This window comes from Perca flavescens, chromosome 20, assembly GCF_004354835.1.
Source record: "Perca flavescens isolate YP-PL-M2 chromosome 20, PFLA_1.0, whole genome shotgun sequence".
Taxonomy (NCBI): Eukaryota; Metazoa; Chordata; class Actinopteri; order Perciformes; family Percidae; genus Perca; species Perca flavescens.
In genome coordinates, this window is record NC_041350.1 from 12,894,583 (window position 1) to 12,921,826 (window position 27,244).

Below are 27,244 nucleotides of genomic sequence, written 5' to 3' on the forward strand. Positions count from 1 at the left end.
GGACACAAATTAGGTTCACATTTACTGTAGAATAGTTATTTATGCTAAAAAAAAAATGATTTTAACAATAAAAGGAACAATGAAAATAGTATATTTACCAGTAGTGTACTTAAGCACACTTGTACTTTATGTACTATATGCCACTTTATACACAATAGCTCTACAACCTCTAAAACACACACACACACACACACACACACACACACACACACACACACACACACACACACACACACACACACACACACACACACACACAATGTGTAATTTCAAAAAGAATGTCATAAAAATATGCTGCTAAAATATTTTGTACTTTTACTAGTTAAGTTTTTAATGGAAAACCTTCATTACTATAAAATTATAACATTTTTAAGAATATTTTGTTTTGGGGGAAAGGGGGTGTTCATAAGATATAAATAGACATTAATACTGCGGTGTGCGTGCGTGTTGTTATAAAAAATGTCTTTTATTTGTTTCTATTTCATGTAAAAAAAAAAAAACATACTGGTAAAGTTCACTATCGTTGTAAGACATGTTCTTGGTTTGTTGCGTGCGACATCTCTTCCTTAGAAATAGCTGTGAATTTCGTTTTATTTTGAAAAAAGCGGAAGTGGGTGTGCTGCTCTGATAGATCGTTATTATAAGAGCTCATCTGTAGCTTTGTGGTTAGGTTGGCAGTAGGTTGTTTTCTTCAAAGCCTCCCGGGGTTCCCATTCGTCGCTGCTAAACTCCGCTACTGCAAAATCGGTTATTACAGCGGCGCACCAGACGGGCTAACGTTATAGGTTACAGGTTTGTCTTTCTTGATTTGACGATATACACATTTTATCTGACAGCTAGCTATAACGTCACGTTTTGTATCTGTCAGCCATGTTACTGTATATCAATCAATGATGCAGCTAACGTTAGCCACAGTAACCGTGTTTATTTTTAGCAGCTAACCTGTACCGACTGCAGTGCAAGGAAACAGATTGGCATTGTATATTTGATGGAGGCGAACCTTGTTGACGAGACGATGGTGACATGGATGTTGATGTTAATATAAATATGATATCCGGGGAAATTTGTTTCTGCAAAATCTAAACTCTTAGTGGGCTTTACACTGTGTAAGCTAGCGCACTAGCTGTTTGCTGTTCTGAAGCTAAGGGGTAATGTAAGCTAGCGAGTTTTGATCTGGCCATGCCCTCCGTTCAAAAATTAAGCCAAGGCCCCAGTTACACAAAACTAACCGTTCGCGTTATTGAATGTCATAAAGCATAAATGCACCGCAGCATTTATGCAGTTGTCTTGGGTTAAAACACGGTATGCTTAACGTTACTAGCCAGTACGGCTGGTTGACTTTAAGTAGCGTTAGCACTAGATTAAGAAGATCCCTATAGTAGACTGCTAAAAAGGGACGGTCGGAATAACTAGCTACTGTATTACTACAAAACATCCCTGAATGCATCATACTACCCAGTGGGGATGTTACGATAGCAAAAATCACAGCGCCGCGGTGGAGGAAGGTCTGGCAAAGCGTGTCATGTCACTCTTTTTTTCAGTGTCCGTTATTTTTTTATTTTTTTCAACTTTCTGTCACTGTTTTGGAGTGGAGGGTGCAAGGAGAGCATGATTTACATGTAACCTGGTGAAAACGTCAGTCTTCATCCCACAGCCCGATGTTGTTGCTTTTTCACATAAAGTTAACTTAACTAACCTTATAGAGGTCCGCTAAAACAAGCACTGAACGTAGCTAAGTTCAGTAGCTATCGAAGCTAACGTCAGGCTGTGACAGACAACGGCAGTGAGAAACCGACTTAACGTTACTTTCTGTTTGGGAGCTCCAGGTGAAGTCGTTAAAAGCCATTGCTGTAGATATACAGTAAAGCCAGAGGCTGACTGCGGTCAAGCCGTCAGTGAACACCGTGCACGAAGATGAGGCGCTCTGTTTTTCTGTGCTGATCGGCCTTCTTTTCCAGCATTTAGCGGAATAATTGCATCCCCTGGTACCTAAGGTACTTTTATAAAACGAGTACGTTTTCAGAATTTTGGTATTGACTTGGTACCGAAGTACCGGTTCTCATGACATTACTACTACTACTACTACTCAGGCATGTTTCCTTAACGCATGCTGTAATTACGTGATGTTGCACATTCCTGTGTTTAGTTGACTTTTCAGGCTTGTAGTCTCAGGGACAAGATGACAAATGGTTAATTTACAGGATTTCCATTGGCTGTTGGTCACATGTTAGTTCTTCATAACATTTCACTGCATTAGTAGCCTTTTACAAAATGTCAACAATGCACTGATATGTGCATTCTTACTCTCAGATGGAACAGCAGGACCAGTCCTATATGTTTGCCAGTCTGAAACGGCCTCACTCAGAGCAGCTGCTGCAAGGCCTCCAGCTCTTGCGGCAGGATCACGAACTATGTGACATTGTCCTGCGTGTGGGTGATGCCAAGATCCATGCCCACAAAGTAGTGCTGGCCAGCATCAGCCCTTACTTTAAGGCCATGTTCACGGGTAACCTGTCAGAGAAGGAGACCTCCGAAGTGGAATTCCAGTGCATCGATGAGACTGCCTTGCAGGTATGCTTGGAGCCAGCAGACCCCTATTAAACAGCACTGATTAACTTCTAATCTGTACCATAGTTTTTGTTTATGTGACACTTTTGCTCTTTTTCTTCTAGGCCATTGTTGAGTATGCATACACTGGCACAGTGTTTATCTCCCAGGAAACCGTGGAATCTCTGCTACCGGCTGCCGACTTACTTCAGGTTAAGCTAGTACTTAAGGAGTGCTGCTCCTTCTTAGAGAGCCAGCTGGATGCTGGAAACTGTATAGGCATCTCCCGCTTTGCAGAGACGTATGGCTGTCATGACCTGTGCCTGGCTGCAACTAAATTCATCTGTGAGAACTTTGAGGAAGTTTGTCTAACAGAGGAGTTTTTTGAACTGACAAGGGCTGAGTTGGACGAAATTGTGTCCAATGACTGCCTTAAGGTGGTCACAGAGGAAACTGTATTTTACGCCCTGGAATCGTGGATCAAATATGATGTAACTGAGAGACAGCAGCATCTGGCTCAGCTGCTGCACTGTGTTCGCCTTCCACTCCTAAGCGTAAAATTTCTCACTCGCCTATATGAAGCCAACCACCTTATACGAGATGACCACGCATGCAAGCACCTGCTCAATGAGGCCCTCAAATATCATTTTATGCCTGAGCATCGGCTCTCCTATCAGACTGTGTTGTCGGCACGGCCCAGGTGTGCCCCGAAGGTGCTGCTTGCAGTAGGAGGCAAGGCTGGACTGTTTGCAACATTAGAAAGGTAATCATGTCTAGATAGAACTTTCCAAATTCTGTATTATCTATCCCTTTGTGTTCTGTGTTTAAAAACAAACCAGGTCATATCTGTTTCTCTCTTGCAGCATAGAAATGTATTTCCCTCGGACAGATTCATGGATAGGACTGGCCCCTCTGGGTGTACCCCGTTATGAATTTGGAGTAGCAGTGCTGAACCACAAGGTGTATGTGGTGGGAGGCATCGCCACACACATGAGACAGGGCATTAGCTATCGGAGACACGAGAGCACAGTGGAGAGCTGGGACCCGGAGAGCAACACCTGGTCCTCTGTGGAGCGTATGGCCGAGTGCCGCAGCACACTCGGGGTGGTGGTCCTGGCGGGCGAGCTGTATGCCCTCGGAGGCTATGACGGCCAGTATTACCTCCAGTCGGTGGAGAAATATGTCCCCAAGTTGAAGGAGTGGCAGCCTGTGGCACCCATGACCAAGTCCCGCAGCTGTTTTGCCACCGCTGTGCTGGATGGCATGGTGTACGCTATTGGAGGCTATGGCCCAGCCCATATGAACAGGTAATCCCACTGAGAGTGGATATGATCTTTTTTTGTTTTACCTGTGGGAATGTACTGTATGTTATGGGCTGTTAAACATTAGCAATGGGAAGTGTTTAGTTATCTTGTCCTGTAGATTGCCCAGTTATTAGCAAGGCACTGAATCATTTATTCTGTAGCTGCTCAGTTCTGTGATATGGTACATTTCTTTCTCTTCAACTGTAACCTCTTTCATTGAATTTTCTCTACAATGTGAAGACTGCAGAATGCCACATAGGATTACCACACTTTTTTTTTAAATTTATTTTTATAAAAGTGATCTCAGTGAAAAGCTTGTAGCTCTTTTAGACATCCTTAGCTGGTGTTCTCTGTCTAGGTCTTGTTAGTTATTTAAAATAACTGGTAATCAAGTGAAGGATGGGACCAGGCCCCTGTCATAACAAAAGTGGTTGCTGAAGTTTCATGGGGAGGGTGCCTGACTGTGTGCTGCTGGTTAGACCTCTGTTGCTGCTGTGGATCTCTAGAGAGCAACACAGTGTTAGCTTGTTTCCTTGACTCCTGAAACCCCTCAGGAGAATGTGTTTGGACAGAGAATCTTTGGGGACTATTTCTTTCATTCCCCAATGACTTTTATGTCCTTGCTTACTGCAAAACAATCCCTGATTGCTAGTGTTCCAGTTGCTGTCAGAGGGTTCATTTGACTCTGGTCAAATTTGGTAATTCACCACTGCCATTGGTTACTAGATATGCAGTGTGTGTATGTTATCAGACCACCTGAACGGTTCTCTTTTGTAGCTTGAAATAATATTTAAATAACAAAATTTAAATGACTAAATATCGGTCCAATTAAGTACTATATATTGTAAAAATAAATTTCCATGTAAAGTCGGTTAGCTGCTTTTGAACTGAAATGCAACTTTTGAAGGAGTACATAGGTGTTTTTGTATGTTGTAGACAAATAATTACAAATTGCATATACGTAACCTAACAATACTTCAGATCATTTTCCATAGCATACCACATGCAATGATATTGTTTCACCGGTGTCTGTATAATATAAAAATGAGTTTCTTGAAACTGGTAAATCATTACAGCATTTGGCTGGGGGCCTGTTAAGGAATTGCAGAGTGCTGGGACGTCGGATCTTTTTACATTTGGACTTTTTAAACCATTGTGTACATTTTGTTAATTGTGCTGCATCTTCTCCACACAGCGTAGAGCGGTACGACACCAGCAAAGATGCCTGGGAAATGGTAGCCCCCATGGCAGATAAGAGGATCAACTTTGGGGTAGGCGTCATGCTCGGCTTCATATTCGTGGTGGGCGGACATAATGGAGTGTCACACCTGTCTAGCATTGAGAGGTATGATCCACATCAGAACCAGTGGACAGCCTGTCGGCCAATGAATGAACCACGCACTGGTGAGTTTACATCATACTTTACCTAAAGCCCCTATTTGTACGATTTGCAAATTGGATTTTGGCGACCCCTAGTGGTGGTATCTAAAGAGACCACACGTAGAGGCTTCAATGAAAAGTGGTTTTGGCCTGTCCGTGCAGACTCTGTATCATTTGGTAGGGATGGGGGGAAAAAATCGATCCAGCATAGTATCTCGATACAGCATAGTATCGCGATACTTTTCGTGGCAATACTGTATCGATACAGATGCCAAGTATCTATTATTATTATTATTATTATTATTATTATTATTATTATTATTATTATTATATGTGTTGGTCAGTAGTGAGAAAGGCAGGTAATTAGTAGTGATGGCGGACTGAAGCTTTCTGAACCAGTGAAGCTTTCAATCCAATTGTATCAAAAAAAGGTTCAATACTCGAAGCTTCAGAACTCTATGAGGACATCTGGTGGTGGAAGTTAAGGATAGCATTGTGTCACAAACTGTTTCACAGATATTAGCCATGAATGTCTTTCAGTCGAAGATGAATACATTTTGAGTATGAATTCATGGATAAATACATAATTACATAACTAACTAAGCCTATTTTGGACCTTGCATAAATAAAAATGTAATTGCCTTCTCCACAAAAAAACAAAGTTAGGATTTTGGTTGTGAACTTGTCTTGTTTGTAAACAAATACATCAATTTTGGAAGGAAATTAATGAAGAACACATTGCACACACATTTCTGTGATTTATATTGAGTATGTAGCCTAGAGCAACATTGTCTCCTCAGCCAAATAGGTGAGATGGGCAGTGCAGAAGGCGCACGCTATATGAGCAATCTAACAGTCTGACATGTAGTCTACTGCCAGTTTGGTGTTTATAGAAATAGTTTGAGTCAATTGATTGGGGCAGTGCTTTGACAGTGGCAAGGACATACTTTGGGACAGTGATGGTGCTTATGGACAATAACAATGCTCGTGGACAGGTCAGGGGGATATTATTGTGCTTGGTGACAAATGTTTGTGGGAATAGACCTCAAATGTAATTTTTATTCAGAAACAGAATTTTTTTTGTTTTCTGAGCCTATTTCTTTTCTTACCTGCAATAAACTCTCTACTCGCTATAAACTCTCTACTCGCTATAAACTTTCCTTCAATAAACTCTCTACTCGCTATAAACTCTCTACTCGCTATAAACTTTCCTGCAGTAAACTCTACTCTCTATAATAATCGCTCTATATTGTGTGTGTGTGTGTGTGTGTGTGTGTGTGTGTGTGTGTGTGTGTGTGTGTGTGTGTGTGTGTGTGTGTGTGTGTGTGTGTGTGTGTGTGTGTGTGTGTGTGTGTGTGTGTGTGTGTGTGTGTGTGTGTGTGTGTGTGTGTGTGTGTGTGTGTGTGTGTGTGTGTGTGTGTGTGTGTGTGTGTGTGTGTGTGTGTGTGTGTGTGTGTGTGTGTGTCTCTGTCTCTGTCTCTGTCTCTGTCTCTGTCTCTGTCTCTGTCTCTGTCTCTGTCTCTGTCTCTGGATTATCTCAAAACGAATCGAGCTCCGATACAAAGCTTCATTCCAAATTGGTTCATTTCTTCTGATTAAGAGCAAATGCACCCTCAGAGTGTAAATTAACCATGGCGTTTTTAAAATCATATCATTCTCCCTGTATGTCGGGTAACTGTATATGCCTACTGCTTCCTCGAAGCAGTAGGTTCACGGGTAACATCGCTAGTAATTAGCTACACATGACTGTGACATTGTTTTTGCAGGTGTGGGATCTGCCATCGTGGACAACTACCTCTATGTGGTGGGAGGTCACTCCGGATCATCCTACCTGAACACTGTCCAGCGCTATGACCCCATCTCAGACAGCTGGTTGGACTCGAGTGGCATGATGTATTGCCGTTGCAACTTTGGTCTGACTGCCCTTTGACCCATGGCCCAGCCAGCTAGGACCCAATAAGAGAACTTGGACACAAAGACCTTTATTTTTTATTTTTTTTTTTTGTTGTCTTCTCCTCCTTCCCCACATTCATCCTCCAGGTGCAGAGGAGTGCTGCACACCAACGTGAACACCAGAGGAGAGGGGAGCCTGCTGAGTGGATGGATGTGCCGGGCTAGCTGGCTGGCTAGAGGGGGACCACAGACATGGCTGCAGAGATGAGAAAGAGCTCCAAAGTTGTGCAGAACAGAGAGGAAGATCATAGGACAGCTGTTGTCACGGGCACGAGGAGACGACCGCTCTACTGCTGCTGGACCACAATGAGGACTCTGAGCCATTTCCCCAGAGGATTGTGGGAGAAAACTTGTCACTTTTGTTTCAAAATTCTGTTATGTAAGCAGACTTTTTTTGTTTTGTTTTTTGTTATACTTTATGCCATTAATTGTGTTTAACACTCAAATCTTTTTTTTTTTTTTCTTCTTAATTTCCCTGCTGCAACTGGAACCATGTGTTCATATTTTGTAGAACACTGCAGTCGGCAGGTGTTTTTGTATGACTGTGGTTGTTGGCCATGTAGTGTGTATGTCCGTGTGTATGCTCGAGAGGTACATGCATGTCAGATAGGATTGTTTGTTTTGTTATGCGTCCGGGTGCAGAGCTGATGCTTGGGCTCAGCGATGCAGGAGTTCTGCATCAAAATCAGTGCTTCACAAAAAAGAGAAAAGTTGGAATCTTTATATTTTCAAAAAGGGCTGCCTTTTTCTCTCTTGTAAATAGTCTAAATAAAATATATGGAATATATCCTCTAGTGCATTGCCTGTAAAATGTCTTTCTGCACTGGGTCACTAGGGTGCGTGAGGATGTGTGTGTAGTTTGATTCCGAGGTTCAGTGTAGAGTTGAGTGACAAATTCTCCTGAGAGTGTTTATCACTTAGTTTCTGCTTCATCCTCGGAGCCATTTAAAAAGCCCCATCTTCTAGCTTCTGTTACATCTTCCTAAGGTCAGGTCACGCACTTGCTACTCTTTAGTTGAAATCGACCATGGCCCTTTTTTCACCCTTTGGTCTGTACAGTATACCAACTGGTGCTATATTTAGGATTCAGGATTCAGCTGTTTGTCTGTGTTGCCTCACACAATTAGGTCAACCTCTGTTACTTACTACCACATAAGATGGTAGTTATTTGATGTATGCACATTTAAATGCGTATAATTGAATGGCCCCCAACCATGCAATAAAATAAATTCCTACTGCAAGGGAAGCCTGTGGTTGGAAAACCGCAAACCTCTGTCCTCATAAATATCTAAAAAGTCTGAAAATTAGCACTGTTTGATTCTTTTTTTTTTTTTTTTTTTTCTTTTTAATTTTAAAATATATCCTAGTTAGCATTCCCCTACCTTACATTTGTCCCTGTTGCTGGATATGAGCATGCTTTGTCATTGTCTCCATACCTGTTCCTGGTACAATGTCCCTCTTGGTTATGAACATGACTTTTTCTGCCTGTGATTGGGTCTAAGTCTCTTCTTTTTACTCACCAACTCGCTACCAAACGTGATTCTCATGTAGCCATGGTCTTGCTTGCAAGCTCAGGTTTGAGGTAATTCATTCACCGCTTCATGTGAAGTGCCAAAACATGAACTTTTGTTTTTGCATCTTTCCCACCTCCTGTGCTAGAAACTGCTTCTTTTGTGTGCCACAATTGAAACATTATCTTGTTGTCCTTATTGCTAATGTATTAGCATGACATTCTTCTATGCTGTCATATGGAGATGGATGATAAAGCACCAAGGGCTGTGCCAGCCAACTCGGGCCATGTTCCCACTGTTACCAGTCCTGTGTCCTGGGAGAGAGACCAGAGTGCTCCCCAGGCTGGCTGACGGATAGGTCATGCAATGCACAGAAATAGAGGGCACTAGACTAGGAAAGGCTAGGTGTGGTGTGTCTTGTTAAGTCACTTAATGTTCAAGTCTAGTTTGAGTTGCTTTGTGCACTGATGTTTGCACATAAGTGGAAACTTTAACCAAGCTCTGCATTGCACTTACCAAACTATTTGATACATATTGTAATTGTACATACGCTTTAATTTAGGATAATGGCATTTAGATAATGCAATAAGACTTCTGTTCTTTGTGTTTTTCTTTTTGTGTGTGTGTGTGTGTGTGTGTGTGTGTGTGTGTGTGTGTGTGTTTTGTCTCTTTTAAAAGGCCAAGGCATCTCATATTGCTGTAACAGAACGTGGCATGTTTATTGATTCACACTGATGGCCGGTAATGTTGACATCTGATGAAAAATCAAATGGTACCATTGACTTTGCCTCATCCTACAGGACATTTGATGTCATTTTGTTGTGCATGCTGGTTTATTTGTACAAGGCATATGTTTATTGAGGCAGATTCAGATGGATTGCTCACAATCATTGTGTTAATTATGATAAATGGCCAAATTCGAGGTATACACTTTTTATTTTTATTTAAACAATTCAGCCGCTTTCACCACATAAGTCTTGTAAACGTTAAACGGGACATGTGCTCTTCCACTTGTACTCCAAACTTCATGTGTTTGTGAAATGATAAGGGAAACCATTACTACAGGTGGAGACTTTAATGACGTTTGCCTTGCAAATTGGTCAGGGTGTCATTTGGTGAGACATTTAATTTGTTGCATCACTATATAGAGTACCTTCCTTTTACTTTTAAAAGTAAGGCATAAGCAAGCCAAGCGTATTTCTGCAAATATGTCATTTTATTTTAGAAAGATGTGAATGACTTTTTTTGTATTTATAATTGTATTATTTATGTTGTAACCTGATTTGTTGGCTAATTCTGTATTGTACTAGATTTTGTTAGTCACTTAACAGCCATGGCACAAATCACGCGGGCGTAATTATGTGCTACAGCCATGATTCCTCCAGCATCAATGTTATGTACAGTGTCATGATTTCTGAGGTGTATATTAACTACTGCTTTTATCAGTTTTGGAGAAACGCTGAAGAAAATCTGCAAACGTTAATCTGCAAAAAGAAGGGATGTTAAAATCGAGTTTGTATGCATTTTCATTATGGCCTAACCAATGTCATGTTTTTTGCCACCACTCTCACCAAAGTGCTTGTTCAAAGAAAGCAGATGGATGACTAACACCTTGGTCTGCAATGGACTGCCACTGTTTGTGTCTGAAAGAAACATTCTTTGAAACTGATGTCAATGTTAGCCAAATGACCACTCTGCTTCTTTTACATTTCCCATTGTGTGTCTGGAGTAAAAGGTGATGATCTTGAATTTTCTATCCTGTGGATTAATACTGGAAGTACAAGATAACCTTAGGTGTAGAAACGGTAGCTTTTCACATTTTATCATGTTTTGATTGAAGACATTTTACATACATCTTAGTCTGTTTGTGTGGTGCAGTTGTACCCAGTTTAAAATAAATGCCTGCCTTAAAAGGTACTGTATGCTTTTATGTGGCTCTTGTTTTACACATCCATGCAATGCAAGTGCAACAAAAATAAATCAATACCAGTGTATTCCAAAATATTTGTATTTATATTCTGCATAGAAAAACCGCAATTGACAACTGATCATGATCAAGGATTTATACTCAAAAGGATTCACTTTTGTAAATTTACCTTAGAGGCACTGTGTGATACAAGTTATTCTTTAAGGTTAAAAACTTAAAAAAAAAAAAAAAAAACATAATTAGACATTACCTGTTGTGACTGCAGTGTGTGCTGAGCTAGTGTTAAAGGGCTTCAATTTGTTGGTATGGACAGTAATATTTAAGCTTGTAGTTCAGAAAAGAGACTGCCCTCAACCTTTTATATATAATTTAAGAACTTGGTATTTCTAACATTCACACTCATATTAAACGCTTGCCTCCAATTTAACCATCTAACAAAAAAGAAGTTAACCTGACATAGACATTGGCGTTGTTTCTTATCCGCTCGGACCACATGTGACAATAGAAAAAGCACCTGTTTAATTCAACAAAAGGGCTGATATGCATACATGTCAAATTAAACTGCCAAAATTGTACACTTGCAATTTTTCTGGAAATGTGGTATACAGTAAATGTCATCTATACAAGGCTGATTAAGAGCAAATGCACCCTCAGAGTGTAAATTAACCATGGCGTTTTTAAAATCATATCATTCTCCCTGTATGTCGGGTAACTGTATATGCATACGATGTGTATTACTCACTGCTACTATGCATATCAACCCAGAACTATTATAGTCCATTATATTCTTGGATTCCAAGCATGCCAAAAAAGAAGTAATTTCCATTTTGCACAGTAATCTCTCTGCAAGCATTCAGGTGAAATGGAGCATGTCATACAACTATCTTACAGGTACCAGAAAGCCACAGCTGACAGGAAGAAGAAAAACTAATGATGCAATAAGTAGAGAAACATGATTACAGTAATGTAACGCCATCCACGGGGTTATGACAAAATAATCGTAGGAAGGCTGGATGAATGAATGCCTGCTCATCTGTGTATCCACTTGTGATAAAAAATAAGTTCACTTGTCAGAGGCGCGGATGTAGACCAGAGAGGACAGCAGCAGGAGCTCTGGTGGCTTGTGTAACAGGATTAGATTGTCACTCCTCAGGCCGTCATAGTGCATCCAGCAGCCGTCTATCTGGAAGGCTGCGGAGTAGTGATGCTCCACCTTGTTGAAGAGCGTGGCACCCTCTAGTAAATATCTGTGGAGAAAAGAGTTATTATTACCATTTTCTTTATACTGTCCAGGAAACTAAAATTAAGAGCACAAATAATTACGAGAAGATATTTTCTCTTGGATCTGAAACAAAGAGAGGCAAGATAAAAAGGTGTCGAAGAAAAAGCAGTGTCTGGTCCCGTTTACCAAGCCAAAAACACACTGGAAGCTCCATACCTGTGTTGGCAAAGAGCCAGATGGTAAGGGACATAGGACAGCTCCTCTGACTTCCATTGCTGCATGTTGAGAATGACAAAGGGTGGGGGTCCATGGCAGAAAACCCTCTGAGAGAACTCCCTTAGACCATCACACCTGTTTAAAAAAAAAAGATTATCAATTTGTTAAGGAACTGGAATAAGACTGGACAGAAATAGAAGATGATGAACGCTGTCCCTAAGTCTCACCCCAGCTCTGAGCAGAGTAGGAGTTTGGGGCAGAAGAACTCGTCCACGGCCGACTGAATGGGGTCTCTGTGAGGCAGCTCATGAGGAGGGCTTGAGGTAAAATGTCACAGGGAAATCATAAGAAATTAAAACCATGTATACCATCCAACAACACGAATTTAATAGCACTGACAAAACCTGTCCTAAGTTTTGAAACAGTCTCTGCTAATGTTCACAGAATGAAACGTTGGGAGAAGTTGGATAGAGTTCACTTTGTAGCATCATATCAAACCGCCTGTGCGCAGCATACCTGATGTTGATTGTAGTCTTGATGAACTCCTGGAAGTGGGCCGGGCAGTTCCAGTTGGTGCACAGACTCTCCTGAATAGTGGACATTAGGTTCTCCAGGTTCTCTGTGAAGTTCTCATGCTCGTTACCAAACAGGTCAATCTCTAGTGCTGTCTGGTGGATCTTAGAGCGGTACTGTCTTTTAGACATCCTGTCCCAAATCCACAGCATCTTCACTGTGGTGTAGTCACAGGAGTCCATCAAGGAGAGGAAATACTCCACAAAATGCTTGCCCAGGAAGACCGCCAGCTCCCTGGGAAAGCCCTGATTGTCCCGCAGAATCACATACAGGATCATAAGGAAGCCATCGATGGTGCATGTGTTTTTTAGGTTGATTTTGACGTACAAAGGGGTGCATGATATGGCTTTCCGTCCTGCCTTAATGGCGAAGACGCCCCCCCAAGGCAGCACAGGCCTCCAGAAGGAGTGGTCCTCTTCGTCATTGTTGTTGATGGAGGCACGGATTTCTTCAAACAGTGTCTTAGATCTAATGAGACATACATGAGTTAGCAGATGCTTAGAAAGAGGTGGTTGAATGTGTTTAGTTTGTTGTACTGATGGATATGGACCGGATAATGTTGAGAGACTGCGGCCTTACCACAAACTATGGCTATGCAAATAGGTGTAAGCTAGCTCGCAATAACAAAACAAGCCACGCAATGACAAGTACTTAACGTCCACTTATCCTCCAGGGAATAGATTTATAGACCCCAAAGCCCGCTTGCTTAACAAATTAACAGCTGCTAACAATTTACCTTTCGAAGTGGAGATTGTTCTCAGTGTTTGAAATTAGCGTTTGGAGGTCTTCGGTGTCGCTCAAAACACAGAATCTACTCTCCATTGCTCTCTGTATTTCTTCATGTCTTACGTCGGAGTTAAAGCAAGATGTGTAAGTATAGTATTTTCTAGCACTTGCTGGTGATTTCCTGAGTGATGCAGCTTGGCAATGATCAAAAGAATTCCGATCAAACGTCAAGTTGGGCTCATATAAACACTGCTGTAGAGTTTTTGACAGATTACGGTGACGGTGTGTGTAAATACAGTGGTGTCCTCTGCTGGTTCTTGTCGTAATTACACCCTCTGAAAACCCGCCTATTTCCATTCCCCCACCTCTCGTGGGTGGGTTAGCAGAACTGTGAATGCTATTGGTTTAGGGCGTTCTAGTAACAGGTTTTAATAGGCTGTCAAAGTTGGCAATAGCCACGCCCTTCTCCGTCGTCATGCCTACTGGCGCGGCCACGTTCTACGTTTGACGCTATTCCTGAAAGTTAATGCGCTGATTTTTACCTTAGTGCTGGATTTGTGAATAGAGCCTGCGCCACCCCCTTAAGTCCCAACGCTTTTTGACAAACTTTAGTTTTTGGCAGTACTCAACGCAGTGCACTCCTCTTCTTGTCAGGCACCTCGTGTGCAGGCGACACCATTAGAACGCGGACTATCAGTACCAAAAGATGTCAGCTCAAATCATAAGTGGGAAAGAGGTTTCAGGGTAAGTATCAGATTTTTCCATTACGTTTATTGATGCACATAGAGCCAAATAGGTATAACCAGCCTGGAAACATGTGTCTGTGTAACGTTACTGGCTAACTAGTCAGCTAACGTAAACTAGCCATTTGAGTTAACGGTTGCTTTAATAGCTAACGTTACAGTTAACATCACTTTAGTCTCTAACAACTTCTGTACATGAGCCCAGCCTTATGCACGATTTGCACGCAGTTGTTATTTATTTTGAGAAACTGCCCTTGTTCATGTTCATGCTGGCAGCAGAACACGAGTTAATAACTCAATTGAATTATTGTACATGATGCTGTCCACGTGAATGAAGTGTGCTAGCAGGTGTTTTTTTTTTTTTAATACTGTTAATTGTGCATAACGAGCTGAGAAATCACAGTGGATACTTTCTCAAGTGGCATGGGGTATTTGTCTCCTGACAGTTCTATCTAAATGTGTCCACACTAAATGCACTGACTTGTGACTGTCGCATTTATAAGTTAGTGGTAATCAATAAGGTTAGCTAGATCATTGAACATTTTGGAGTGAATAGTTGCAAATCCTGCAGCCTTATGTAAGAAGCTGTGGGGGTGTGATATGATCTTTGCCCTATTGGTCCAGTGACCTCAAGTGATGAGGCTAACACACACCACTTACGAAACGTAGAAACCCCAAACTAACGTTTTAACAATCGTTACTGTATTAATATTTGAGTACAATCTGCAAATGACTTTCTTGTGTTTTTAATAGTTCAAAGTTTGAATGAATCCAAATATAGCCTATACAGAAGTTTGGGAGAATGTGTTTGGCAAAGAGGCAATAAAAAAAAAAATACTTTCATTAGTTGCATGTGCTTGTCACAAGAGATGACCGCGTGCACCCTGATAACTGCTCCTCACAGTACTCATTAGTTAAATTAAATCCACAGATCTGCTGTGCCTTCAGTAGGGGAATTTACATTCATTATCCATGAAAGTTTATATGAATATGGCCCTAGTTAATTAGTAAGCAGGAAGACATACTGAGGATCATCAGATTAGGAGTGTTGTGATGCAATATGTAATAATAGGTTTTATAAAGTCTGTGAATAAGGATATTTTTACTGATAGCCCTTTGTTTCTCTGGACTCCTTTGTGAATACATAAAAAGCATTATCATGCAGGTCATATGTAAAATAATGTACCTGAATAACAGTTTCAACAGTAGGTCTATGGTATATATTATTTGCACTATATCAATTAAAATGTGTATTGACATTGTTTTACATTGCATCCTAACCTTTAGAAAGGCTAAGGTGTTATTGCCTTTGGAATGCCTGATGTTTTAAATTGTGCTTGACTTTAAGATATTCCAGTGTTTTAGGTCATTACATTAAGGCTATTGGAGCACACTATGGATATACCTTTGGATGAAGCTTTTGGAATATGAAACACAAATTTTGTACGGTCACCGGTTTAAAAACACTCCGAGCTTACGTGAAAAATAGTTCCAATTGGTGTCACACATCCATAATCAATAGTAATCACGTGGTGTGTTCCATTATCACTGCTAATGAAGTTCATGTGATTCACAAAGACACTGCTTCAATCTAAATCTTAGTGGGTCAGAGTTTTAAACACGATCGCCAGTGTGTCTCTAGTAGGGGTGGGGAAAAATAATCGATTCTTGAATGCATCGTGATTCTCTCTAGAACGATTCGATGCTCGATTCTGATAAGTTAATAATCAATTACATTTGTGTTGTTTTTTTTAAAGTTTTTTTTATGTGTTGCTTTTTATTTAAAAGTTACTGTCCCCAGACAAGTAAATCAGAAAACCGAATGACTGAAAGAGGATGGGATAATGGACAACAACTTAGAGTTTAGGCAAGAGTGCAGACACATGATCTAATAAGACAGACATAAAATAATTAGGCAAAACACATATAGGCTTTTCATCTACTTTATCACATTACATCTGACCACCTCATCTTTCATGTTCTAAGAAGCCAGTTATTCACCTTTTAAAGATGACTGAGTCTCTGACATGGAAGTTTACTGTGAGAGAAGGTGACTTTCACAAGCACGTTTAAGGCTTAAGCATGGACTGACTACAAAGCAAAAACCTCAGTAGACAAAACATTTTGTTAAAACTTGTGTGTGACAAATATGTCATGTATATTTTTAAAAACCATGCATGGAAATTGTTGCATCGAGATGCATTGATAATCGGTTTAGAATTGAATCGTTGGCCTCTGAATCTGATCGAATCGGGAGGTGCCAAGAGATTCCCACCCATAATCTTTAGTGCTTCTTGCGTAACAGTTGATGAGATCAATAAAGCTTATTTGTTGTGTGATTGTGTGAATAGAAAACAAGAGAAGAATTCAGAATTAAGCTTTGTTTAGACAGACATGCTAGATCTTAAAATAGATTTTGAATACTATGCTATGCTAGCTCCAATAACTTTTTGTCACTGCTGTCTGTCTTGTCTTTGATTGGTTGAGTTGGCTTTGCCTAATCTACTGTAGTATATGTTGATTGGGTACATACCTCCACTCCATTAAACAAAAAAAGATAAAGCAAAGACAAAGACCAAAGATAAGACTTTGTAATGACCTGGCTTTGCGTACAGTGGAGATTGATGGCTGGGGATTGGAAAATGGTGACCAATTTCACAATGAGATAGCCACATGTCATATATTTTGGCATCAAATCTGTAACAACTGCAAGGGAGGGGAATGGGTTAGGCATGTGGCTTGTGTACCATATGGTCCTATCCCTTTCCTTTGTTATAATGGCTGTCACTACATAGAGATTGGAAGTCCAGTTGGGTTTTATTTTGTTGTCTTGTGTTCTCAGGCAGGTGAGGGAGCGTCTGAAGAAGGATGTGGAGCAGATGAAGCTTCAGGACCCAAACTTCAGACCCGGTCTAGTGGTTTTACAGGTAAGTGTAAGATGGGAACTAGAACGTATTCGGGTAAAAGCACATTTTTGGTTGTTTTGTTTGCTAATTTTGCCATGTGCTTTCTCGTGGCCTTCCCCTAGAGGCAGTCAGCAGTTAAGGACTTTGGTCACATGTGCCATTTTGTGCCCCTGCATAGAGTGTATAACTGTGTTCCACTGAAATCCCCTTCTTGTAGATGGAGACATTTATGGAAGTGCTTTGTCGTCAACAGTAGGATGGCCATTCCTTCATATAGGCAGGTGAAGTGATGTTTTGTGTCTTTTGCAGGTTGGAGACCGCGACGATTCAAATCTGTACATCAGCATGAAGTTGAAGGCAGCAGCAGAGGTAAAAAGATCATTTACATTCAGTATGTACACCACACTTCTACTGAATACTGTTTGCGATCAGACCTAACTTCCGGGTCTAATCTCTTCTTCTGTGTACACAGATCGGAATAAATGCCACACATATGAGACTTCCCAAGACTGCGACGGAGGAGGAGGTGAGAATGGTTTTGAAGTATAAGTTCAGCCCAGCTTTTTCACACACACACACACACACACACACACACACACACACACACACACACACACACACACACACACACACACACACACACACTCGCACAGCAAATAACAAACTGAGAGTATCTTAGGGTGTAAAGGCCGTCTGTCTGTCCATAGGTTCTTCACAGCATCACAGAGGTGAATGAGAACTCGTCTGTCCACGGCCTCATCGTGCAGCTGCCCTTAGATTCAAACCACAAGATGGACACCGAGAAGGTCACCAACGCCGTGGCCCCAGAGAAGGATGTAGATGGGTAAGTACAGACATAAACTAAAGATCAGGGTTCTCCCTTCTAATGTTTGCTTATTTGTGATTTCTTTTCTTTCTTTGAGTCTGGTTAAAAGAAAAAAAAAAAAACTCTTAATAATTTAAATTGTTAGACAGCTTGAATTTGCAATGTTCACTGTGTTCTGATGCATTTACAGACTGACCAGCATCAATGCAGGGAAGTTGTCTCGTGGGGACCTGGGCGACTGCTTCATCCCCTGCACACCAAACGGCTGCATGGAGTTGATCAGACAGACTGGTAAAGGCAACCTTTAACACCCCAAAACATTCAATGCTAAGTAAAAAAACATCTGTGCTGTGAAAACGTACAACACAAAATTGAATAAGACCAGAATAAATTTATTGATGTACTGCCTCTCTACAGGTGTGTCCGTGGCAGGAAAGAGAGCGGTAGTGATTGGTCGCAGTAAGATTGTGGGCGCACCGATGCACGACCTGCTGCTGTGGAACCACGCCACCGTCACCACCTGCCACTCTAAAACCGCTGATCTGCCTGGAGAGGTACAACAGTAACCCCCAACCCGGCAATATAGTTTCAGGATCGTACTCCCATCAGCCATTATGTGTCCCCAGACCAATATAAGCAAATTGACCACTGATGTTTTCATGTTGATGAAACTCTGAAAATATTTGGTGATTACACGCAGAGGAATTACGGATATCTGCTGCCATCACGTGGCATAAACAATAACCACATTTTGAAACCTTCTGTGAAATCATAAAATAAACATCCACCAAGCCTAGCATAATTTTTACCCATGCAACTTCCTTATTCATGAAACGCTCACTAATCCATCGCTGTCTTTGCCCAGGTGGGCAAAGCAGACATCCTGGTTGTCGGCATCGGGAAAGCCGAGATGGTGAAAGGAGAGTGGATCAAGAAGGGAGCAGTGGTCATCGACTGTGGCATTAACCACATTCCAGGTTTGACTCTGCATTCCTGAGGCTTTTCAGTCTGCTTTAGTCATGGCATTCTGGAGTTTAATTAGTTATTCAGAGGTAAAAGTGTGGTATTTACCTCAAAGTTTCTGTCCGTGTCTTTTAGATGAGACTAAAGCAAGTGGGAAGCGGGTGGTGGGTGATGTCCACTACACCTCAGCCAAGGAGCAGGCCGGCTTCATCACTCCTGTGCCCGGTGGCGTGGGACCCATGACTGTGGCCATGCTGATGGCGGTAAGGTCCATCTGGAGAGTTAAATTCTCAACTAAACTATGTTGGCATTAATTGACCTATTCTAATTTCCAATGCTAGCATACTTATGTGAGAAAACAGTATTAAATGCTAAACATTTACGCTCTTTATCCAGAGGAGGAAATGGCGATGAATTCTTTCTTTCGCCTCATGTACCCTAGATGTTAAAAGACTGAATGTGTATGTGTGTGTTTGTAGAACACAGTGTTGAGTGCAAAGCGTTTCCTGGAGAGCCACAGACCAGGGAAGTGGAACATTTCTTACACCAAACTCAACCTCCAGAAGCCAGTGCCAAGGTTTGTCTCCTTATCTGTCATGTGCTCTGTTAACTTTGTCACTGAAAGATTTGGTAAATTTAATAATCCACACGCAAGAAGAGCTGGTTTAATTCTTTGCCTCACGTTAGAGCTCTCTGAATGTGCTTTTTGTCTTTCATTCCTCAGCTGTTTTCCTCCTCTGCTCAGATGAAAAATGATTTTGTGTGTTGTCCTTATAACTCCCAACAGCGACATTGCGATTTCTCGCTCTTGCGTGCCCAAGCCTATCGACTGTCTGGCAAGAGAGGTGGGCCTGCTGTCAGATGAGGTGGAGCTTTATGGCAAAACTAAGGCCAAGGTCCAGCTGAGTATCATGAAACGCCTGCAGGCCCAGCCAGACGGCAAATATGTGGTGGTCACTGGGTATGCAGCACAATTTAAAATTGAGAAATTGTTAATTTCTGACCCTGCTGATGATTATGTTCCATGCTGATAAGATTTTTTGTCCACAGTATTACACCCACCCCTCTGGGTGAAGGAAAGAGCACCACCACCATCGGCCTGGTCCAGGCCCTGGGAGCCCACTTAAAGCTCAATGTGTTTGCTTGTGTCCGACAGCCTTCTCAGGGACCCACCTTTGGCATCAAAGGTGAGCTTTGGAATAATTTACACTCAGTGAAAGGTTGCGCAGCTTTACAAGCCGTTGAAATGTCCATTTTTTTCGAGTCCTATACTGGTGTGTGTGTGTGTGTGTGTGTGTATATCTGTAGTTTTGTCTTCTGTCTGCAGGCGGTGCTGCAGGAGGTGGATATTCTCAAGTCATTCCAATGGAAGAGGTACTACACTGCTGTGTCAAGTTAGAAACTAGGCAGCCAGAAATACTAAGGGAAGATTTGCATTAATTAACGAGTCTGTTCATTTTAGTTCAACCTCCATCTTACCGGCGACATCCACGCCATCACAGCTGCCAACAACTTGGTGGCTGCTGCCATCGATGCTCGCATGTTCCACGAGTCTACACAATCTGACAAGGTGGGTATTCTATTTTGTCAGTGCTAGACAAGAAAATACACCTTTTGTAAAGAAATGGATTGTGACCGTTATCTTTCTCTCTGTATGCATCTTCAGGCTCTGTATAATCGCTTGGTCCCGCTCAATGGAGAACAGAGGAAGTTCTCCCCCATACAGATCAACAGACTGAAAGTAAGCGTATCGTGTCACGGACTTGTAGGTTTTGACTCACATTCCAGAGTATGGCGTACATCTCACACATACGTTTTCTGTATTTGTTTAGAAATTGGGCATAGAAAAGACAGATCCCTCTACTCTGACCGAAGAAGAGATTACTCGCTTTGCCCGCCTGGACATGGACCCAAGCTCTGTCACCTGGCATAGAGGTATGAAGTCTCTTAATCCTCATGACATTACATTGTCATTATATCTGCCATATTTATGTTAGCAATTGTGAGTGTATTGGTCATTGCGTGTCAATTTAGTGTTGGATACCAATGATCGGTTCCTGAGGAAGATCACGATCGGACAGTCGCCAACTGAAAAGGGATACACGAGAGAGGTAAAGACATGAGATCCACAAAATTTCAAATTTCTGTTGGACAGTTTCTTTGGCTCCACCCAGTGGTTGTGTCTAAAATGACGCTGTAGGTAGCAATGCAACACACCCCATTTTGAGAGTGAATTTCTGCCTATATACTGAATTGTATCCTCTCCGAGTCCAGTTCGCTGCATTGCTGTTGATGATAAGGTGACATCCGTTTCGTCTGTCCTCCAGGCCCAGTTTGACATCACCGTGGCCAGTGAAATCATGGCGGTGCTCGCCCTCACCACCAGCCTGCAGGACATGCGTCAGCGCCTGGCCAAGATGGTCGTGGCCACCAGCCGCAGCGGACAGCCCATCACCACCGAGGACCTGGTGAGTGGTCTGGACTCTCCTTCATGACAGGATCTTCTGTATAGGTATTGTGGAAGCAAGGCTCCTATAATGAATTCTTGTTTTTATTCATAGGGCGTGAGTGGTGCTCTAACTGTGCTAATGAAAGATGCCATCAAGCCAAACCTGATGCAGACCTTGGAGGTATGTGAAACACGCATGCTTACTTGTATAGTTGCACTGAAAAGAACTTTACAAGCTAAAATAGTTGCCTTGAGTTATGGGTTTTGTATAATGTGAGTCCTCTGAATCCACAGGGAAACCCTGTGTTTGTCCATGCCGGCCCGTTTGCCAACATCGCCCATGGCAACTCCTCCATTCTGGCTGATAAAATAGCTTTGAAGCTGGTTGGACCCGATGGCTTTGTAGGTAAGTGGAGCTAAGACAATGGCTTTATGGTAGCATGTTTTCCTCAATATTCACTTTTTTTTTTTTTTTTTTTTTGGTGCTTGATCTGGTAATGGAGTGCTAGTAGATTGTTTGCTGTGTTGATGGTACAACTGATGGAGTAGCAGATGTGATGTAATTCAGTGATATAATTCAGTGATATTACCCAGTATTCCATACAGTTGTGATTTGGTTACTATTCTCTTTGTCTCACAACCTCCCAATTGTGCCCAACAGTGACCGAGGCAGGCTTTGGGGCTGACATTGGCATGGAGAAGTTCTTCAACATCAAGTGTCGCTACTCAGGCCTGAGACCCCACGTGGTGGTGCTGGTGGCCACCGTCCGAGCCCTGAAGATGCACGGAGGAGGACCAACAGTGAGTTTGCTTGAGATTTCCACAGCACCCCAATAAGAAGAAAATTACAGATTTCTTTTTTTTTAAATAAAAAAACAAAACCTTTTTGCTTTTACATTTCTATATAATTTTACATGATGGTTGAACAGCATTCACACAGTCACAATGAATATTACCTCTGCACACCCTCCCTCAGTGGACGTCACAGAGCAATAACTCATTCAAATTCTCCCTTCTTCATTCACACAATTGTTAGCTTATTAGAAATACTGAAGGAAACACTTCAAATGGTCTCGGCTGTATACGATTTGGTTGAGTTCATGCTTGTATTTTTAAATTAACTAAAACATTTTATTTTTTGTTCAGGTCACTGCTGGTGTGCCACTGCCTAAGGAATACATTGAGGAGGTAACGCATAACAGCAGCCCACCAAAATGTGATCTTTATGTGAAATTAAAGCTGTACCTTACTATCGGGTATCTCGCAAGCTTATTTAAAAGTGTGTTCATGTGAACCCGCATGTAGAACCTACAGCTGCTGGAGAAGGGCTGCAGCAACATGAGGAAGCAGATAGAGAATGCACAGCACTTCGGCGTGCCAGTGGTGGTGGCTGTCAATGGTTTCAAGTAAGTGGTGGATGGCGACACAACAGATACAGAGAACTTGTTCTGTTACACATTTCTTTTCTAAGGAGACCAATAACCGAGAGAAACATAAATTGAATATTGGACTTACATTTATCAGGAGGCTTTAAATGAGGGTTAAATATGTGTTGTTTTTACAGCTTGTTGTGCTGCCCTGAGGTGGTCAAGTCAATTATTTGAACAGAAGAAATAGATTTACAGTCTCTTGATCCTGCTTCAAAGATGCATTAATGCATCTTTGAAGCAGGATCAAGAGACTTCTGTTCAATTATTTTCTTTACAAATAATGCATTAGGGTTGACAGGCTGATCAGAGGAACAGTAAGTGTTACCCTTGCTCGAGGCAGAAAGGTCCTCAAGGTCAATAAAGAGATTAAATGATAAATAGTGACACAAATATGATGTACTTTTGACATTTTTCTTGTGTGTTTTCTTGTGAAAATCCTGTCTATTTCCCCGCCTTGTTTTTGGATGGTAGCGTCCGTGTGTTTATCTCTCTCTCTCTTTATAATGCCCTTTGTTGTTCTGACCTATCCTGCAGGACAGACACCGAGGCTGAGCTGGACCTGGTCTGCAGCATGGCAAAAGCTGCTGGAGCCTTCGACGCCGTGCGCTGCTCCCACTGGGCCGAAGCTGGAGCCGGTGCGGTGGCCCTGGGTCAGGCGGTCCAGAGGGCCTCTGAGGCCCCCAGCAAATTCCAATTCCTCTATGATTTGGAGGTATGGGCCATCACATCTTCTGTTTTTCAAAAATAGTCTAGGTTAAATACTGTATGTGGATGAATTTGCCAGAAAAAGTGCATGTTATATTTGTTTGGTCTGCTAAGGTAAATAAAGATGTCAGCCATATAGAAAATAAAAATAATGTTTTCACCCACAAGAAATGCCCTCTTGCATATGTACCAAGTCTCAGTGAAAATGCATAAAAAGAGTTTGAAAATGTATCATGTATTTGGGCACTAAACTTAATCAAGCACTGAAAATGTGCTAATTTTGTGTGGTTGGCATTAGTGGGCCAACATATTAAGTTTTATTATAATTTATAATTCCTTTCTAGCTCCCTATTGCTGATAAGATTCGAATAATCGCCCAGAAGATCTACGGAGCAGATGATATTGAGCTTCTTCCAGATGCTCAACACAAGGTGGAGCTGTACACCAAACAGGTCAGCATCTGTAGTCGATTTGTTTGCTTTCCTCTCACTTGTCAGGCCTGTTTGTTGTCCCTGGAAATTATCCTAACTGGATGAAGAATGCTTGATTAGGCCTTTTTGTTAAAAGCTCTTATACCTTTCCTCCCCTTAGGGTTTTAGCAATCTGCCAATCTGCATGGCGAAGACTCACCTGTCGCTCTCTCACGAGGCAGACAGGAAGGGTGTGCCCACCGGGTTCATCCTGCCAATCAGAGACATCCGAGCCAGTGTGGGCTCTGGCTTTTTGTTCCCACTGGTCGGCACGGTAAGCTTTCATTAAACAAAGCCTTTCCTTTTCAAAGTTTTGCCGCAGGTTCATGCCTGGGAGGTATTAGGGTGTGACTATTAACTGCATGTACGCAACATGGCGTGACTTTTAGCACTCAATCACGTGTGTGTGTGTGTGTGTGTGTGTGTGTGTGTGTGTGTGTGTGTGTGTGTGTGTGTGTGTGTGTGTGTGTGTGTGTGTGTGTGTGTGTGTGTGTGTGTGTGTGTGTGTGTGTGTGTGTGTGTGTGTGTGTGTGTGTGTGTGTGTGTGTGTGTGTGTGTGTGTGTGTGTGTGTGTGTGTGTGTGTGTGTTGCCGTTTTTGTGACATGTATGTTTACTACAATACTATTTTTCTCATCATTAAACATCAGATCTGTGTAGAACAAAGTGTGTGTGATTGACAGTGTCTATCATATCAACTGCTTTCTCTTGCTATTCCTCCTAGATGCCCACAATCCCTGGTCTGCCCACCAGGCCTTGTTTCTATGACATTGACCTGGACCCTGAGACTGAACAGGTCAACGGGCTCTTCTGAAGCACATAGTAAGGAAGGCAGTTGAGAAATACAGATGCCAACCTCACACTGCAGACACTGAGCCTTACATGTGATGGACTAATAACTGGAGCTGGTCTACCGGAGCTGTTTGTTTTTTTTCACTCAGACACTGACATCTGTAAATAATTGATTTGCTTTGCCCTAAAGACTGCAGATGGGTAATTCAAGAAACCTAATTAATCATCGAACAGTTTATCCCCCTGAGATTGTCAGTCAGTGATATACTTTTTGTAAGAGGGAATTGTCCTATTGACAATTCTTTCAGTTACATTGCTCGCTGCACATAAACAAGCCCTCCTTGTATTTCACATCCCAGAACCTCCAATGACAATAATAAGCCAAGACTCTTAAGTGGCAGATTTGGATTCTTGTGTAAACTACTTGTGTATTTTGTGTGAACTACACCAGGAGCATCCCCTCCAGGCCACTGTCTTTAACAATTGTGTCTGTCTTGCATACATGCAACACATTTCTTGAGATACATAAAAACAACTTTTTGTTTTATTTTTGAGCAATCTTGTGACTATTGTCCTATTTTGTCTGTCCTGTATTCTAATTAATATTTCTAACATTGCTAGAGAAAACAGATGTTGTAAATTAGTGGTTTCAACTTTTCTGTCAGGAAAAAAATCAAATAAAGTGTCCTTGATGGAAAGCCCACGTATCAGCCATTTTTTTAAATGTATGTATCAAACTATTTATTGCTTGTAGAAAATAGAATTTGTCGGACCAAGGTTTCTCAACGAGTCCTAAAGATATCACCGCCACTTTCCAATCCTTTTATTCAAAGTTGTATGACTCCTCCTGCAATCCGACACAGTGCCAAAAGTTCCTGAAAGAGCTAAACCTGCCTCTTCTTGACCCAGAGGAGGCAGAAGAACTGGGTCAACCTATTACGTTAACTCAAATCAGCGTTAAAAACGGCTAACAAAGGGAAAACACCAGGGTTGGATGGAATTCCATCAGAACTTTTACTACAGTACTTACTACGTACTACAGTACTGACACACTAGGACCTACCATTTTACAAACTTTAACCTCGGCCATAGAGACAGGCACCTTTCATCAACAAATCAATCCTGCACTAATTTCGGTCATACACAAAAAGGGCAAAGATCCAACAGATTACTCGAACGACAGGACCATCAGCCTCATTGGGACTGATATTAAGCTTTATTCCAAAGTCTTGGCACTATGCCTAGAACGCTTCATTGAGAAGTTAGTCCACCCCAGCCAATCAGGGTTTATACCAAAGCGTCAAGCTGCAGACAATATACGCAGATTACTCCATGTAATAGAAGAAGCCAAAAACCTTCCAACAACGGCAGCGAACCGGGCGTGCGACAGGGATGCCCGCTATCTCCCATGCTATTTGCGATCTCTCTTGAACCATTAGCCAAACCATAAGGCAAAATAAAATATGTATGTATAATGTAATAATGTCCAGGTTAAATCCAATAACAACTCAATATCTTTATTTGCAGATGATATTTTGCTGTGACCTCGAGGACTCTGTTCCAAAAATTCTTAAGATCTTTAACGAATTTGGCTTAATCTCCGGCTATAAAATCAGTTGGAATAAATCAAATCTTCTTCTATTGAACAACAGACTATTAGTGATACAATACCAACCCAAAGCAAAATTACATTTTGGGCATCACCATTCACGCATTGCTACAACAAGTTGTCCAGGACAACTATGAAACTATACTAAGCAGTGTTCAAAGGGATCTGGCCAATTGGTCTGCGCTGCCGACATTGCTACGGTCCAGGATTGCTGTTGTTAAAATGAACATAGTTCCTCGTGTGAATTTCTTAAGTACAATGATCCCCTTACCACCACCAATACATTTCTGGAAGAAACTTGATACCGTTATTCGGCAGTATATTTGGAATAATGAACAACCTAGGCTAAAATACTCTACCCTGCAACATACCACAAACACGGGAAGCCTGACCCTCCCAACCTTAAAGTGTACCACAGAGCCTTTCAGCTACTGGCCCTCAGAGTGTGGATGGACCCCTCATCACCTGAGAGCTAGCTTTGAGGTCCCTAGGACATCCTTCTTCCTTTATCTTTGCTTAAGATCAGCCCTAAAATGTCATGGAGTACCATGGGGGAACAGTCTTGAGATGCACCCAGTCATTAAATGGCTTGTTGATTCTCCGCTGAGAGGATTAGTGTCCAGGATTTATGCTGAACTAATGCAAGTATCCGTAGGAGAACTCCCAATAGGAAAGAAATGGGAGCAAGAGCTGAGCCCGGAGGGGAACGTAATTAATTTAACAGTTTGGGACAACATTTCCCACTGTTCTAGGAGAACCCAAATCACTAGCAGATCCACTTCAACATATGCCATAGGACATATTGGACTCCTCAGAAGAGATACTCTAAAGTCATTCCTAATCCCTATTGCACGTTCTGCCAACCTGAACAAACTGGAACTTTCCTGCACATGGTCTGGGAGTGTGAACAGGTGCATGAGTTTCGGAATAAAACGTCAATAATATCTGATGTGATAGGATGTCGAATTCCTACTGACCCGACTGTTTTGTTACT

The 27,244-nt window shown here is 41.8% G+C and overlaps 3 protein-coding genes across 3 annotated transcripts; 2 read left to right on the forward strand and 1 right to left on the reverse strand.

Annotated features, from left to right (window-relative positions):
• Window positions 1-664: 664 nt before the first annotated feature.
• Window positions 665-10,613, forward strand: klhl28 (kelch like family member 28). Its single transcript, XM_028565191.1, has 6 exons — window positions 665-792; window positions 2,311-2,571; window positions 2,673-3,310; window positions 3,411-3,854; window positions 5,047-5,255; window positions 6,998-10,613. Exons 2-6 carry the CDS (start codon window positions 2,311-2,313, stop codon window positions 7,159-7,161), a joined length of 1,716 nt encoding a protein of 571 aa, XP_028420992.1. The 5' UTR covers window positions 665-792; the 3' UTR covers window positions 7,162-10,613.
• A 505-nt stretch (window positions 10,614-11,118) lies between these two features.
• dorip1 (dopamine receptor interacting protein 1) lies at window positions 11,119-13,676 on the reverse strand. The gene is made up of 5 exons (XM_028565192.1): window positions 13,370-13,676; window positions 12,577-13,101; window positions 12,288-12,377; window positions 12,061-12,195; window positions 11,119-11,869 (listed from the first exon to the last, which is right to left on the reverse strand). The coding sequence occupies exons 1-5, from the start codon at window positions 13,453-13,455 to the stop codon at window positions 11,686-11,688; spliced, it is 1,020 nt and encodes a 339-aa protein (XP_028420993.1). The 5' UTR covers window positions 13,456-13,676; the 3' UTR covers window positions 11,119-11,685.
• Window positions 13,677-13,830: 154 nt separating this feature from the next.
• mthfd1b (methylenetetrahydrofolate dehydrogenase (NADP+ dependent) 1b) lies at window positions 13,831-25,339 on the forward strand. The gene is made up of 27 exons (XM_028565190.1): window positions 13,831-14,103; window positions 16,945-17,029; window positions 17,318-17,377; window positions 17,481-17,534; window positions 17,716-17,852; window positions 18,025-18,125; window positions 18,252-18,388; window positions 18,700-18,811; window positions 18,933-19,060; window positions 19,277-19,374; window positions 19,585-19,758; window positions 19,848-19,984; window positions 20,125-20,171; window positions 20,260-20,367; window positions 20,464-20,538; window positions 20,630-20,732; window positions 20,832-20,908; window positions 21,125-21,265; window positions 21,359-21,427; window positions 21,541-21,652; window positions 21,908-22,047; window positions 22,393-22,434; window positions 22,552-22,652; window positions 23,211-23,388; window positions 23,726-23,833; window positions 23,973-24,125; window positions 24,574-25,339. The coding sequence occupies exons 1-27, from the start codon at window positions 14,066-14,068 to the stop codon at window positions 24,661-24,663; spliced, it is 2,805 nt and encodes a 934-aa protein (XP_028420991.1). The 5' UTR covers window positions 13,831-14,065; the 3' UTR covers window positions 24,664-25,339.
• The last annotated feature ends 1,905 nt before the right edge of the window (window positions 25,340-27,244 follow it).

Bases quoted from the DNA above. Each gene is read 5' to 3' on its own strand.
- klhl28 (XM_028565191.1), top strand. From the start codon at position 2,311: ATGGAACAGCAGGACCAGTCCTATATGTTTGCCAGTCTGAAACGGCCT. The intron at 2,572-2,672 runs GTATGCTTGGAG...TTTTTCTTCTAG, and splicing joins TCGATGAGACTGCCTTGCAG to GCCATTGTTGAGTATGCATA. The intron at 5,256-6,997 runs GTGAGTTTACAT...TTGTTTTTGCAG, and splicing joins AATGAATGAACCACGCACTG to GTGTGGGATCTGCCATCGTG.
- dorip1 (XM_028565192.1), bottom strand. From the start codon at position 13,455: ATGGAGAGTAGATTCTGTGTTTTGAGCGACACCGAAGACCTCCAAACG. The intron at 13,102-13,369 runs GTAAATTGTTAG...ATGTCTCATTAG, and splicing joins AACAATCTCCACTTCGAAAG to ATCTAAGACACTGTTTGAAG. The intron at 12,378-12,576 runs GTATGCTGCGCA...TTTTACCTCAAG, and splicing joins AAGACTACAATCAACATCAG to CCCTCCTCATGAGCTGCCTC.
- mthfd1b (XM_028565190.1), top strand. From the start codon at position 14,066: ATGTCAGCTCAAATCATAAGTGGGAAAGAGGTTTCAGG. The intron at 14,104-16,944 runs GTAAGTATCAGA...TTGTGTTCTCAG, and splicing joins AGTGGGAAAGAGGTTTCAGG to GCAGGTGAGGGAGCGTCTGA. The intron at 19,759-19,847 runs GTATGCAGCACA...TTTTGTCCACAG, and splicing joins AAATATGTGGTGGTCACTGG to TATTACACCCACCCCTCTGG.